General features: G+C 38.0%; 1 protein-coding gene and 1 non-coding gene across 2 annotated transcripts in view; both read left to right on the plus strand.

Annotated features, from left to right (window-relative positions):
- The first annotated feature begins 226 nt into the window (after positions 1–226).
- The window catches only part of LOC121421709 (prostaglandin reductase 1-like), a 35,464-nt gene continuing 20,150 nt past the window's right edge, over positions 227–15,540 (plus strand). Inside the window, exons 1-5 of the mRNA XM_041616493.1 lie at positions 227–558; positions 1,065–1,110; positions 9,773–9,823; positions 10,827–10,994; positions 11,763–11,880. Of these exons, the coding sequence (XP_041472427.1) occupies positions 447–558; positions 1,065–1,110; positions 9,773–9,823; positions 10,827–10,994; positions 11,763–11,880 (495 nt within the window). The 5' untranslated portion in view covers positions 227–446. The remainder of the gene's footprint in view (positions 559–1,064; positions 1,111–9,772; positions 9,824–10,826; positions 10,995–11,762; positions 11,881–15,540) is intronic.
- On the plus strand, positions 12,531–12,602 carry TRNAR-UCU. Its single transcript has one exon. It is a non-coding gene; the product is annotated as a tRNA-Arg (tRNA).

A 15,540-nucleotide genomic window follows, 5' to 3' on the forward strand; every position in this document is an offset into this window, starting at 1 on the left:
GTGTCGACTGACATACTAGTCAGTATAACTCAACAGCTTACAGGTACATGTATACACAGCTTCCTTTGTTCTGATAGGCCACATGAAACTCTACAAAATATGCAACTCATCCATTCCTTGCTTAGGGCAGTAGTCCTTGTATCAAAAATCACGAAGTGCACCATCATAGTATCAATATACGCCCTCATTCGAGACTCTATAGGCCTACGCACCCCACCCCAACTTCCCAAGTTCACAACACATGGCGACACACAATGACGCAGCAAATATGATTTTTTTCTCCTCATTTTCAAGTAGATTTACAAAGGATCATGGCTGGTTGCTTATCCCAGCCGTTGCCTATATAAGCTCGTCCCATTCAGTTAATAACTCACCGGCTGAATTGTTGAAAGTCAAGCGATCACATTACTTGTAGACGGGTTTGAGATCAACGAACAATAATCACCATGGCTGCTGTGTCGGGCAAACGGATTGTGTATGCCAAGGCCTTCGACGGAAATGTGAAGGATTCGGATTTCCGTCTCGAAAAGATTCAGGTTCCTGCACCCAAGGACGGAGGTAAGGGTTTCTTTGCTTTTCCCCTCCCCCCCCCCCAACGTAGAATAAAAAAAAATCATCATGGAAATTCCTTTAAAAACAATAAATGAAATCATAATGTAAAAAATGATCATTTTTTTCACAACGGACGACGCAAGGCTTACAAATGTTGATTCGGTTTTAGTTTTAGATAAGCCACCCGTTTAAACAAGAAAAAAAAACACCTTTCTATATTCCCCAGTTTTCATTACTTTAATTCTATGTGGGGACGCCCCTATATAGCTCTACTACACACACACAATTGATTTAATTTTTTTATTCGAGGGGGGCGGGGGCGAAAAAGAATTTGAGTACATCATATATTTTGAAGCAAGATAAAGACAGTCTACTGGATTATAAAAGAAAAAATAGGCCTATTCGATGATATGATGGGTTAAATAAAATTTTAATGTTACCAAACTCCCCATCAGAATACAAATATCAATTTGAAATCTGTGATATGTTTTTTTTTCTATTTGTCTTTCCAGAGGTTCAACTCGAAGCCATGTATTTGACTGTCGATCCGTACATGAGGTAAGCAACTCACCCTTTTACAATAAGAATATACCAAGAAGTACCGTAGTGAGCAAACATATTTGAGGGGCGGGGAGCAGACATACGGTCTTGGTAGATTTTGTAAATATCTGCGAGCAAAATTTGTGACCTTTTAAATATAATAATTTCTATGACAGATTTTAGCATACCATAGCCCCTTTTCTTTTCTTTTATTTCATTTCATTTTGTTTCCTTTCCTTTCTCTCTCTTTCTTTCATTTCCTTTCTTTTTCTTTCCTCTCCTGTTCCTCCCTTTTGATCTTGGTCGTAAATTTTTTGTGCGTCCATAGACCATGGCCCAAGCCCAAATCTGTACACTATAGTGCATTCAAGGGTCTTATACTTCATGTCTTTTTCGAGGAACTGTGATCGTGGAGCGTTGTGGCCCAGTGGATTAGTCTCCGGACTTTGAAACAGGTGGTCGTGGGTTCAAATCCCAGCCATGGCGTAATTTCCTTCAGCAAGAAATTCATCCACTGTGTGCTGCACTCGACCCAGGTGATGTAAATGGGTACCAGCAGGAAGTAATTCCTCAAAAAGCTGTGTGCGCCTTAATCGGTTGCCTAGCTTAGCCGGGGTAATAATAATAGCAGTGCATTTTTAAAGCGCCATGAGCACCGAAAGGTGGACCTGTGCGCTATATAAGTAGACACCATTATTATTATTATTATTATTAAATGGATTTTTTGTAAATACTATATGTTGAAAGAAAATGTGTTTACTTTCACCCGACAGTGAATACATAATTTAGTACTATTTTTGTTTTTCATTCCCCTTGTTTCTCTTTTTTTTCAAATGATTTTATAGCAATTAAAAATACATCGTTCGTTTTTCCGGGTCACAAACACCACACAATGCATGACCTCCAAAATGTAAAGCATTAAAGGGAAGTCAAGCTTTTGTATATTTGGTTATATATTTGTGTGTGAAAGAATAAAAGTCCAGAATCAGAAACCGGTCAGTGAATTTGAAAAATAGAGCTTGAAACTAATCGAAATCACAAAAACCTACACAAATGATGGACTTATTTTGTATTTCCATTAATCAATAATATTATATGAAAGATTGGACAGAGGCAAATATTTTTGCCCTTTACTTGCATGGGGCATTATAGGTTGGCTTATAATTCAGTCATGTGAAATCAACAATTTAATCTTTAGGCTTTTATTTCCTTAATACGTAAATGCATCACATAAAACTTGTTTAACATACTTGATATCAATATAATCATTCGAGCAAAATGGATGGTATAACTGAAAATAATAATAATACATATGATTTATATAGCGTCTTTTTCATTTTGATGAAATGCTCAAGGTGCTTAGAAGAGAGCAAAACATAAAAGTAAAGATAACTTAGAGAAGTACATAAAAGGGTAAATTTCAAATGATGAAAATTGTTGGTCTTCCAACTTAGTAGGCCTATACCTGCTTGTGAACAAATGCAATTTTTGGTTGCCCTTAAAGGATGTTGCAGAGTTGGAGTTTTTCAGCTCCTGTGGTAGTGAATTCCACAGGGCTGGTCCGGCATGAGCAAAGGATCGATCGCCCCAGGATTTTTTAGATGTGATGTAGAAGAGAGTTTTTGCAACCTGGTGCGGATCCATTGATGATATGATAAACAAAAAGTAGAAATTTGAAAACTATGCGATCCTTAATGGGCAACCGATGTTTTTTTTATAACATTGTTACCTCGATGTTCACCCAAATTTAAAAGCATTGTGTACAAACCATTTTTAAGTCGAAATATTCGTCATGACTATTATTGAGTGCCAGATTTTTCTTTTTCACTCTGGTTAATGTTTCTTGCTGTAAAACAATATATTCAACTTAACAGATGGGCACTTAATAAAATTTCGACTAAAAATAAGATTATTGTCTAAAATAGTGGATCTTTTTCGTGTAATGGCAAGATTTTTTTTCTTCAATTTTTTAGTGTAAATCATTTAAGTACCACTCCAATAAAAAATCAATTGAAGTTTGAGTATCCCTTTTCTTTGGTTTAGTCTTTCAGAACTATTTGCAATTTGGACAAATGTTGTTTCAATGGACAGATTACGAAAATATTTTTTAAAGTTCAGTGCAAGTTAATCGTACGAACAAATAACGCTTACATTATTTGGCGGCTTAAAGCATAAAAGCTGCCTGTATTTATTCATCTAGGCATGTACATATGATTATTGTGCGTCTGAATTCAACTGTTCAACGGGCCTACACAGACATAATAGAAAGGTCGAGAGTCACGGTTCGGTGAGAAAGGGGAGGGGTCTTGAAGCTGGGAGGAAGGAGAGAGTACAAGGGGTGGAGGGGGGGGGGGGGAGAGACTGGGAGAGAAGGGAAAGAAAGTGCGATGTAGAGAATCTGAGGAGACTGGTTGTAATTATTGGCCTAAATTTAAATGCTGGATGAATCGGAAAAAATAAAATACTTGCAGGATTAAAATAATAGAGGGGGAGAGAGAAAGAGAGAGTGAGAGAAGTTTCCTTTATTATGATTATTATTCGTTATTCTTGTAGAAGAGATCTTGCATATATGTTGACGCTTTTATGACAAATAATTTCAACTTAGTATTTAATAAAATGGAATGAAATAAACGAAACAAAGGAGAAAATAACCCGGAAAATAATAACAAAGGCCATGTCGTATAAATCATTGGAATGCATGCTTCAACGCCAAACATTGTATAAAATCGCACTGAAGAGAGAGAGAGAAATATTTGGCTGCTACTATTTTTTTGGAAGAAATTATATATTGAATTTGGTCAGATTATATCGGAGAATCTGTAAGAATATATTGTTCATTAAAATCCCCTAATTCATGTATTTAAAATGGCTTAAAAATATTTCCTGTTTCTGCTATGTTTTTTTTTAATAAATCAGTTTCTTTGCATAGCCATTATATTTAATACCAGTCAGATTTCTGTGTCTCGTTACCATGACAACAGCAAAATACTTGGGGTACAAAATTCCTCCTCGATTGTGGCTTTGTTCTCATCATTTCCTAGACATGATAGACGAATAGACGAATGTTAATTTATTCAGCGATGCAATGGTTTTATTTTAATTCAGTCAATTATAATCCACCATCTCGGATTTTTTTTCAATGTTACTCATTGTCGTGTGCATTCTTCTTGAATCATGCATTTTTGTAGCAATCAACGATGCATTTTTTATGAATATTTTCATTGGTCAAATTAAGTTAGCGAGCTTTTGATCAATCATCAACGTGGAGCGTTGTGGCCCAGTGGATTAGTCTCCGGACTCTGAAACAGAGGGTCGTGGGTTCGAATCCCAACCATGGCGTAATTTCCTTCAGCAAGAAATTGATCCACAATGTGCTGCACTTAACCCAGGTGAGGTAAATGGGTATAGCTGGCAGGAATTTATTCCTTGAAACGCAGCGCGCGTAACAGCTGCACTGCTAAAGCCAGGTAATTATGCTGCAGATACTGTAGAGCGCTTAGAGATTTCTGACAAAGTAAGTATAAGCGCTATATAAGCAAGTATAATTATTATCATTAATTTATCAATTAGGTTATACAAATGCTGTTGTCCCCTATGGTCTTCAATGGCATTAAAACAAAAACAATCTTCACAATACCGTAAATTATCAAGAAAATTATATTTTATTCGTAATATACAGTAGACTTTATGTTACAAGGTAGCTGACAGGGAAGCAATCTTTTTATCGCGATAATAAAGGTGATGTCACCTCGGACTGGAATCTAGGGTAGAATCACGGTTGACATGCCGGCGGGCATGCAAGTCATTGATGCTAATATTTGTTAATGTACAATGAATGTTTGATTATCTTTCTCGGTTGATGTGAGCCAGGTGTGAATCCAGGATTTTTTTTCAGAAGGGGGGGGGGGGTTTGTCCAATTCTATTTGACAAGCCCCCCCCCCCCCCCGGCCGATCGACTCCCTAATAAAAAGGTCTTTAAAAAGGTCATTTACGGCACGAAAAAAAATGACAAGCAAAACAAAATAAAAAGTCTTCACTGGCGTATGCACGGTACTTTGCACACATACACGGAGAATAATTTATTGTTTTCTACGGGAGGTGGGGGGGGGGGGGCATGGGCCGGATGTTCCTCCCCCCTGGATCCGCTACTGATATAAGCTAATATTTTCTGCGGTTTGAGGAGATATTGTTGGTTCGGGCGGTACACGCTTTCCCAGCATGGAGAGGATGAATGACTTAGCAAAAATATGGATTACATAGACCACAAGAAACATGTTCATTTATGGTAAGAGTATACCGGAAAGGATGCAGGCATAATATCCAGGGATTTGTTTGTAGAGCTCTTCAACCCTGAAATTAATGATTTATATCCCGACTAATTCATAGATAACATTAATAATGTATAGATAGCATAAGGGAACAAATTTTATAACAAATAGATCTATTCGTGGTAACTCGGCGAAACTTTCGTGACTATTACAAATAATGGTGGTGGTGGTGGTGGTTGTGGTGATGCTAACGATGTCGGTAGTGATAGTTGTGGTGGTGATGATGATGATGGTGGCGGTGTTGGTATTTATGATGGTGGTGATAATGATGATGGTTGTGGTGATGATGATGATGATGATGCTGCTGCTGATGATGATGCTGACGATGTTGTTAATGATGGTGACGATGTTAATGGTGATAATGATGCTGCTGCTTCTGCTGCTGATGATGATGCTGATAATGATGATTAAATGATGATACTGAATGAATAAATGATCATAATCATCATCATCACCACCACCACCATCATCGTCATAATCATCCCATAGTTGCATTAGCATTATAATACCTCACTCACATTTGCTGTACGGCGGCCGTAGGGCGAGTTAAAAAAACAGCAATTTGAACATACCAGCTAAATAAACAAAATTTCTTAGTTCGACTCGCTATACGCCACCGTAGAGCAAATGTGGCTGAGGGGTATTGATGCCCGTTATTAAAAAAAACTGCAAATATCCCTTGTCTACTGGTGGGTCCAAGGGGGGGGGGGGCACAGCCGGACGTTGCCACCTTTCGAGAGGCACAATTTAAATTTGTAATGTAAAATTGCGGTTAAAACGTCCCCCTTCCCTATGAGAGTGGACTTTTTTTTTGCTCGTCAAAATTTTCTCAGGAAAATATGTGCCCCCCTCTTTGGAAAATCCTGGATGTGCCCCTGGATCGAAGGGCAAATATGTTTCTGAGTATGCATTATGACTTGACAAATTTTACGGGAAAGGGATAAAGAAAGATTACATTGTGGCCGAGGAGTGCTTTGCAAACAAATCCCGCTTGCATTATCATTGTGTGCGTGACAAATGTTTAGACAATGAAATATATAGACTGAAAGATCATTAATACAATAATCTGCTTGGTTATAATGTTAAAATTGTCTCACGACAAAGGCTATCATTGTTTGGCGAACTATTCTACATTGGAAGCTATTTTTCTTCTTGTAAAGATACCAATTGCTGTTAGTACTAATATTGGCAGGCCCGGAAGGGGGGGGGGCAGATTATTTTGATGGGGGTGCTGGGGGCAAGATAACTTATCTTGAAATATGAGTCTCGATTCTCATTTTGAATGCAACATAGAGTTATACTATTACTCATACATCTCCTTTCTTCTCTCGTTGTCACTCCGGTAAATAACTGCCAATTCGTCTCCTGCCATCTCGTCCACTCAACACATGGTATACTTTCAGTTAGTCTAGTCATTCCATACATCATCATTTCGTCTAACAACCGTTTGGTCCATTAACCATTTGGTCCAGTCACTTCGTCTAATCACCACTTCGTCTATGACCATTTTGTCCCATAACCACTTGGTCTAATATCCCGGGGGGCCACTTCCATCACGAGTGGATACCATGCGCGAACATGGGGTCTCGAAAAGCACCCTAAACACGTAATTTCCATATTCTGAAAATGCACCCCTTAACAAGTATTGGCGTGTGAAACCCTACCCTTAACAAGTATTGGAAACAAAACGATACTCTTGCATGGCAAATATTCCCTGAAATGAACCCCTAAACAAGTACAGGAATGTTTTATTGTTACGGGTCCTTCGGTCGTCGGCTTTACCTTATTTGGTTTAGTGCGACCCCACCTTCTACACCTCGCGCAAATAGGACTCTAAACATGTAGTGTTGGGGCAAAAAGGACATCCTTTATAAAACATGTTAATTTTGTTTTATCATCCCCGCAAATTCGACCCTAAACACGTAATTTTCCTAGCGAAATAGATACCCTTTTTTCATTATTTTTGTGTTTTTGACACCCTTATCACGTTACGTACGTAACGTGCCCTATCGTGAAAAGGACATCCTTTTTACGTGTTTTTTTGGTTGCGCATGGTATCCACTCGTCAATGTAAGTGCCCCCCCCCCCCGGGTCTAATATCCATTTCATTTTCATTCATATGCACAATTTAACACTTAGTCCAATTATACCAAATGGTACCTGGATTAAATGGCTATTGGGCCAACTGGTTACTAGATGGAATGGCGTTAGACTAAATAAAAGAAGACCACGTGGTGAGTGGACAAACTGATTGTAGACTAAATGATGGTAGACGAGTTGCTAATTGGACGAATAGGAAATAAACCGTGGCTCCGTGGATAAGTGTACAGGCTTTGAATCACAACGTCCTGGGTTCGAATCACATCGCAGCGCTTGTGTCAATTGACAAGCCAATTATCTACATTTGCCACTCTCCACCCAGCTGTAGTTAGTGGATATACGGTAGATAGGAATTCCGGAATGCTTAGGCAGTAAGGCTCCCGATTAGCCGAGCTAAAGCCGGGGTAATTATGCAGCCCATACAAATATTGTATGTAACGCAATTTAAAAGTTGTTATTATCACACTACAAGTACTTCTGCTACTGCTACTATTACTACTACTACTACTACTACTACTACTACTACTACTACTACTACTACTACTACTACTACTACTACTACTACTACTACTACTACTACTACTACTACTACTACTACTACTACTACTACTACTATTACTACTACTACTACTACTACTACTACTACTACTACTACCACTGCTGCTGCTGCTGCTACTACTACTACTACTACTACTACTACTACTACTTCTATATACTACTACTTCTTCTTTTACTACTGCTGCAGTTCATAATAATAAATCACTTCCGTGAATTAGGACTTATAGTTGCCGTGGTAACTGAACAGGGAGCACTGAAAACACATTTTAAGCATCTAATCAGTGTCTCCTCTCGTTTGCGAAGGACGGGCATTTTATTCCGATTATCAGGAGCCCGTATCACAAAGCTTAGCAATGATCGCAGCGAACATATTTATTCGATTGATTGCATTGACTACACTGTACAATCAATCGTTAAAACCGAGTGTACGGTTAATCGCTAATCTTTGTGTTGCGGGGGCCTGGGGCCGATTGCACGAAAGGGTCTTTGAAAGGACCGTCTTTCGTGTCGCCCATCTTTTATGATGCGCCATGTGAAACGCATTTTAAATAAATCATCTCCAAACATATTTCATTCGTACGTTAAAATTACAGAATATTTGTTTATAAAATGATATGATATATCATGAAATTGTATAAAATTTGATTTAAAAGCAAGCTAACAAATCTTATTCTTTATCATAAATTTCAGAAACACCCCGCTTATAGCGTATCATAAAAGATGGGCGACACGAAAGACGGTCCTTGGAAAGACCCTTCCGTGCAATCGGCCCCTGGACTGCAAATACCATGGCTGCCAAACATAATACAAAATGGGTCAATTGTAGAACTTCAGAGGCTGAACTTTTTCATGCATTATAATAACCCCTTTATGAATGATTTCCATGCACTTCAATGCAGATACGTGTATTTCAAGTATGACGGGATGATGACTTGGCAAAAATTACAATGGATTGGTGCTTATACATTGCACTTCCCCATTTTATCCCATGCGTTCGAACATTTTTTTTTTCAATAATCAAAGGAAGTTGGGCACATTTCGCCGAGCTCGACCTCGCTTTCTGATGTTTGCCCTGATATATTTTGAAAGCGGTGTCACGGGCGGGGTGGGGGGGGGGGTGGGCAACAAACCTATGATTTTTCTTTCAAGTAGTAAAAAACGAGGAAGAGGAAAGATGAAGAAGAAGAAAAAAGGAAGAAGAGTATAAAAAACCTATGCTTTTTCTTTTGAGTAGTAAAAAACGAGGAAGAGAAAAGATGAAGAAGAAGAAAAAAAGAAGAGTATAAAAAACCTATGATTTTTCTTTTAAGTAGTAAAAAACGAGGAAGAGAAAAGATGAAGAAGAAGAAAAAAGAAGAAGAGTATAAAAAATGTGGGATTTGGGTCACAGAACAATCCGATACTCCTCAATTGGTGGAAAATATAACGTCACATTCTATGTCGCCCCCCTTATGATAATATCCTGCCTTCCACTTTTTTTGTGGGGGTTTCTTATAGTGTGTATGGTGTAGATAAGAGTCTGAGTGGTTGCGGGGCTGATGTGAGTCTTAAAACATATTCATTAACTATTATCAAGATTTTGTAAGATATATAACGAAACTGCTTCCATAAAAGGAAGCTGAAAAAACTATTTCTTACCTATAAGGATGTTTTCATTTCAAAATTTGATCTCTTCTTTTTATTTGTCTTACAGGTTGATGACCCCTGGTATTGGAGAGACCATGATTGGAGAACAAGTTGCAAAGTAAGACATCAATATCATTACACAAAAACTGTGGTGTTAACCGGTGTACATAGAGGAACACACCAGTTATTTTACACCGGTGTAAAATTGACAGTTTCATTTTAACACCTATATGTGTTCTTACTACAGATTTGATTGTTACATTTACACTCTTTGTGTTATGTTCAATCTCTAGGGTGCAATTTTAACACCTCAGGGTGTGGTGCTCTATTAGCACCAACTGGTGTCAGTTTTAACACCACAATTTTACAGTGTACATTCCTGATTAAAGCCACTATGCCATATCAGCTTTGAAAGGCGCCATCTCTAGACTGAAACCACATCAATCCCCATCCTTTTTGGATTGATATCCAGAGGGGATGGGGGGAGGCTTGCTAGAAGTACCCTCCCCACCAAAAAAAAAAAAAATTGTCTCAGTGGAATGCGGAAAAAATTTACTTAAAGAAGAAAGGGGGGAAAATTGCATCAACCCAAACTTCCAGCCCTCTCTCCTCGGTATCTAATTGTCCGTCCTTTATAAAGTTTCAATGATTTGATATGTACCAGGGGCGTATGTAGCGGTTGGGGATGAGGGTGGGGTGATGAATCCCAATATTCAAGGTTGGGGGATGGATGGTGTGTACAAACACCCCCCCATCCCCTCCCGTATCAAGGTGGGGGGAACGAAAGGAAATTGCTTGGTCATAATACTTGTAGTTATAATCATCATTATTCCCGTAACAATATTCAATATTATTGATATGATTTTGATGATCATTAATTCTATTATCATTACTATTTACATAAATATCATTTTTATTACAAATACTGTTATTATTACTATTGTGATTGTCATTATTTTTAAAATCATTCAACATAAACTTGATATGATTCGATCAAGTTGGAAAATTTGATCTTTTTATTGTCTTCCTCGTTTCGCTCTCTCTCATTATTCTTTTTATTCACTGAATCGAACCCAATTAGAATGGGCCGAAAACCGAATAATCATTTTTTCTGACTCTAGGGTGATTGCTAGTAAGGATAAAAAACTGCCAGTGGGTACTCTAGTTCAGGCTCAAACTGGATGGACAACGCATTCCATTGCAAAAGGAAGTGACGTCACACCGGTACCCAAATTCATCTCCTCCGATTGGCCAAAGTCTCTCGCCCTTGGTCTGCTCGGTATGCCTGGGTAAGTTTACTTTCGATAGAAAGGTGGTTGAAGTTGCTGATCGTCGCCTTCCCGCACAAAGGGCGTCACTAGCGCGCACTGCTCGTTGCCTTCCTGCGCAAAGGCTGTAATCGCGCACTGCGCTGCACGTCGCCTTCCCGCGAAAGGGCCGTTATCGTGCAGTAAACAGTACCTGCTGACAGCCTTTGTGCAGGGAGGCGACGCACAGTCTGCGCTATTGGCCCTATTTCGCGGGAAGGCGATGGGCAATGCGCGCTACTCACGGCTTTTGTGCGGGAAGGCGACGTGCTATACCGTCACAGGGAGTGTAGAAAAAAGAATTCATTGTAAGATGTATTATATTTTTTTTCATGATTTGTCATATAAATATAGTTACGATAAGTTGCAAATTATTAATCGTACGTTTATGTTACAGTGCCGATGAGCAATCCCTTACTGTTTTATGGGGTAGGCCTATCGTAAATCAATTATGTTCAATTCCAAATCATTCTAAATTTAACGTTAGCCAAAACACAAGCCCATGTCCTTTTTAGCTAATTCTATTTTAACGCTTCATTATGTTTGAATTTGGGGACTTACTCTTGTTTTGTAAACGAACTTAAGTTCATGGCACCCCCTCCCCATCAATGTGCACACCAGCATGAGCGCCCAGCATGCCAAGGAAGAAGATCGTACCTGGTCAATAGTTTTATACATTACCCTCATTGCAACTTTGACAAATCAAAGGCCTGCAATGTCAATGCAAGGTGTTGTTTTTATCTAATGCAGAATTACGGCGTACCTCGCTTTCCTGGACTGCTGTCGCCCTAAATCCGGAGAAACAGTGGTTGTCAGTGGAGCTGCCGGTGCGGTGGGCGCTGTGGTGGGACAAATAGCCAAAATAAAGGTAAGATCGTGACAAGAATGAGACTTTTTTTTAGCTCGGTAACTTTATACATCATGGAATAGAAATCTTTATCAAAGAAGGTTCGATTAAGAGCTCACTCCTCGGGTCATTTATAACTTTTTGTGAAAAAGTAATTGACTTGCTTGTAGCATGATAATGAGAGAGCACTGTGAATCTAAAAATTTAAGTACATAATATGGTAACAAAATATTGACAGTTTCGGCTTACCATGATTTTATCACAGAGTTGTGTATGTGTGGGACTATACACTGAAACATTTCCCAAACTTCGCTGAAATTTAGTTATACATGTAGATGGAGTTATGTAGAAATTTAACTTGTACAACAGGTTTGGCATCTCTTGTATTAAAACGTGTGAAAAGAAAATAATTAAGAGAATATATATATATTTATAAATGTGAAATTACACATGTACAACAAGCTGTTGTACATGTATGATTTCACACATTTGCATACTTTCTCTCATACGTGTACTGTATCAAAGCAATAGCTTTGATCCAACTGAGGCATGGCGGCTTGTCATTGTTCAAAACCCACCTACACCCGACAAAAGAAATTATAATTGGTATAGTGTCGAAAATCTGTCTATATGATGGTCAACCGGATCGGGGTCGCCCTAGCCACTAACCCGTCTCTGTGGTCTAGTGGTTAAGGCACCGGCGTTCTGAGCTTGGGGCCCGGGTTCGATTCCCGGCAGAGACATTTTGTTGGCATCACCATTTTTTCCAAAGGCTAGATAGCTCTGAGGAACCTTGATTTAAGCTACGCCTATACCATTGTTCTCTTCATCCATTTCTGTCACAATATATATATATATATATCAGCGTGATCAATCTTTGCGATGTAAGTGTACGGGTCTCCATAATATTTGAGATCAAGAGTATGGAGAGGACCGTAGCAAGGACAGTACTAGTCTCCAGGATCTAAACCAATATATAAGATACAAAAAATAAGCCTACTAATAACAATGATAAATACAGTACAAAGCAATATATAATGGAGATAAGTAAATATATTCCATTAATAGTAACCAATTATTTATATAAGTTCATGGTGATTCAATATGTAATGAAGTATAGAATATATATAGTTATCATAAGTATAGTGTGTTGTTGACATGTAAAGTAAAGTGTGAGGTCATGTCGGGGGAGCGTTTCATGAATAATCATATAACAGCTGATAATCATAACATTCAAACAATTGAGTTACATTCGTTATTGTCGCATTTCTTGTCATGAGAAATGCAAGATTTTAGTGTCAAAAAGTATAGGCTAGAGCCAAACATTTCGTTGAGACACTTGAAGAAGATCGAACCCTTGCAACTAGTTAGCTCCTTTGAAACTAGAAAATTGATTAAATAAGATCACTGAAAGTTGTATAGCAGTTTTACAAGTGATAAGAATGAATAATTAATGACCACACAGCAAAAAAATATTGGGTAAAATTTTAACCAGCACGAAGTTTGTGCCAAACCTTCGTGCTGCTTAAATTTGAAGGCAGTATTTTACCTAGTAAGGTTAAAAAGATAAACAGCAATTACTTTAGAATGGGCGAAATTTTCATCACACTGGACTAATAAAAATACCCCATAGAAATGCCCAATGGTGGTTGGACACATAATTATCTTCATGGAGAATTTTTACCCAATATTTTTTAGTGCAGGTAAAGAAATTCGCAATTTGAATAATAAAACTTAGAACTATGCAGTCTGATCAAAAAAGGTATTTTATATTTATGTATGGTCAATGAATATTTTAGCTGATTTGAAAAAATAACAATTGGACATGCCGCTTTTGTTTTTAGTGGGACGTACTGTATTTTTCTTTTTTATGAGGACAGATAATCGCTTGTCATTCGGTTAATATTTTTAGCCCCCCCAAAAAAATACAATACATACTGGAATGACATATACATATTTTGGAGACATACCAAAGAATAAAGAAATCCATACAGATGACAATTTTGGTCAGGAGATCGCGATGCCAAACATGATCAAAGGCTTTCTTGGTGACTAGAGCTATAATTCTAACTTTAAGTTAAGTGTTGAGTGTATATGATGGCATGTCAAAAGTGAATTTCCTTTGCTATGTCTGCCGGAACTTATACTGCGCATCGGTCAGAAGGTGGTGACTTTCGAGATATTTCCGAATTCGGTCGGCATTTATGTTCCCCTTTACTTTCGAGATGATGGGATATAATAATAATAATAGCAGGATTTATAAAGCGTTTTTTGCCTGAGGCTACAAAGCGGTGCTATTATTAACCCGACTTTAGCTCGAGCTACCATCACCAGCGCTCAGTGCATGCAAGGAATTACTCCTGCCGGGTACCCATTCACATCAACTGGGTCGAGTGCAGCACAGTGTGGATAAATTTCTTGCTGAAGGAAAACACGCCATGGCTGGTATTCGAACAGACGACCCTCTGTTTCAACGACGAGGGTCAGAAACACTAGACCACGACGCACCCATTATGGGCCTTTTATAATTGGTTGCATCTTGTCTGTTCGCTTTCTCGGGAACAGTTACAATGGTGAAAGATGTCCAACTCTGAGGGCATGCATGGCGTTATTGTTCAAGAACAACTGGTATAGCTTTGCATGAACGAACTGGTGCACAGATCATAATAAAAACCTCTTACAACAGTAAATCTTTTGAAAGTGAACGAATCTTTGTATTTTTTTCTTCAAATGTTCATCATATTCATTCCACAATATTTTTGTCACATTTTTGCACTTAACAACCACTTGTATGACTTGTTCCCTCTTCTACACATTCTTTCCAATCACTCTATTTCAGGGCTATTGGCAATTCAATGTATGATTGCAAATCTCTCACAATAAAAAAAAACGGGAACAGAATTTGAATTAATACAACCATTTAATATGAATAACAGATCAAATAAATATATCATACAAATCTATTTCAATTATAAGGATTCATCTTGCTGATACAAGGATAAATTAATCTTCATTTCAAAGCTATTTGAAGATAAATTTATCTTTAAAGATCCAGACCGGACCCAAAAATGAAATTGACAAATTATATACCAATCGAAAGCTTATAAGCTACTAAATGCAGCAATGTATGCTTTATGCATTTTCACCGCTTCCCAGCTGAGTATTTTGCTTAAGAATATTCCAATTACCGGGCTTCGAACCCGACTTCGAAAATAGGCTTTATTGTGCTTTTCACCTGCCTCGAGACCGTGACGTCACGTTGTGTAAGAAGCGTCGTGATTCCATAGGTTTGTACACAGAAAAACTTGGTGATTTTTTGCTGTCCAGATAACGCTTTTCATTTTCTTCACTTCTATCACAGAGGGATATCACATATATTTTTTCCCACAAGCTTGAATTTATGAAATCTACAGTTTTGAACTAGTTTTTGCCATATTTTATTTCCTGCTTATTTGGCGCAGATTTCAATTCTCTCTGCATTTAGATTATGTGTAACAAATTTTCCTGACATAGCAATTTAGGCCCAATAAGAGTTAAACAAAGAAATCACACACAAAAAAGTAGTGAATAGTTGTAGGTTTACACCAATATGAACAGAGAATAATTTTGAGTGCCATTTTCATTTAAAAACGAGAAAAATGGAATCATAATATGGAAATGGAAGAAAATACCCAATGCTTT

Source organism: Lytechinus variegatus, chromosome 9 (assembly GCF_018143015.1).
Source record: "Lytechinus variegatus isolate NC3 chromosome 9, Lvar_3.0, whole genome shotgun sequence".
NCBI classification, from domain to species: Eukaryota; Metazoa; Echinodermata; class Echinoidea; order Temnopleuroida; family Toxopneustidae; genus Lytechinus; species Lytechinus variegatus.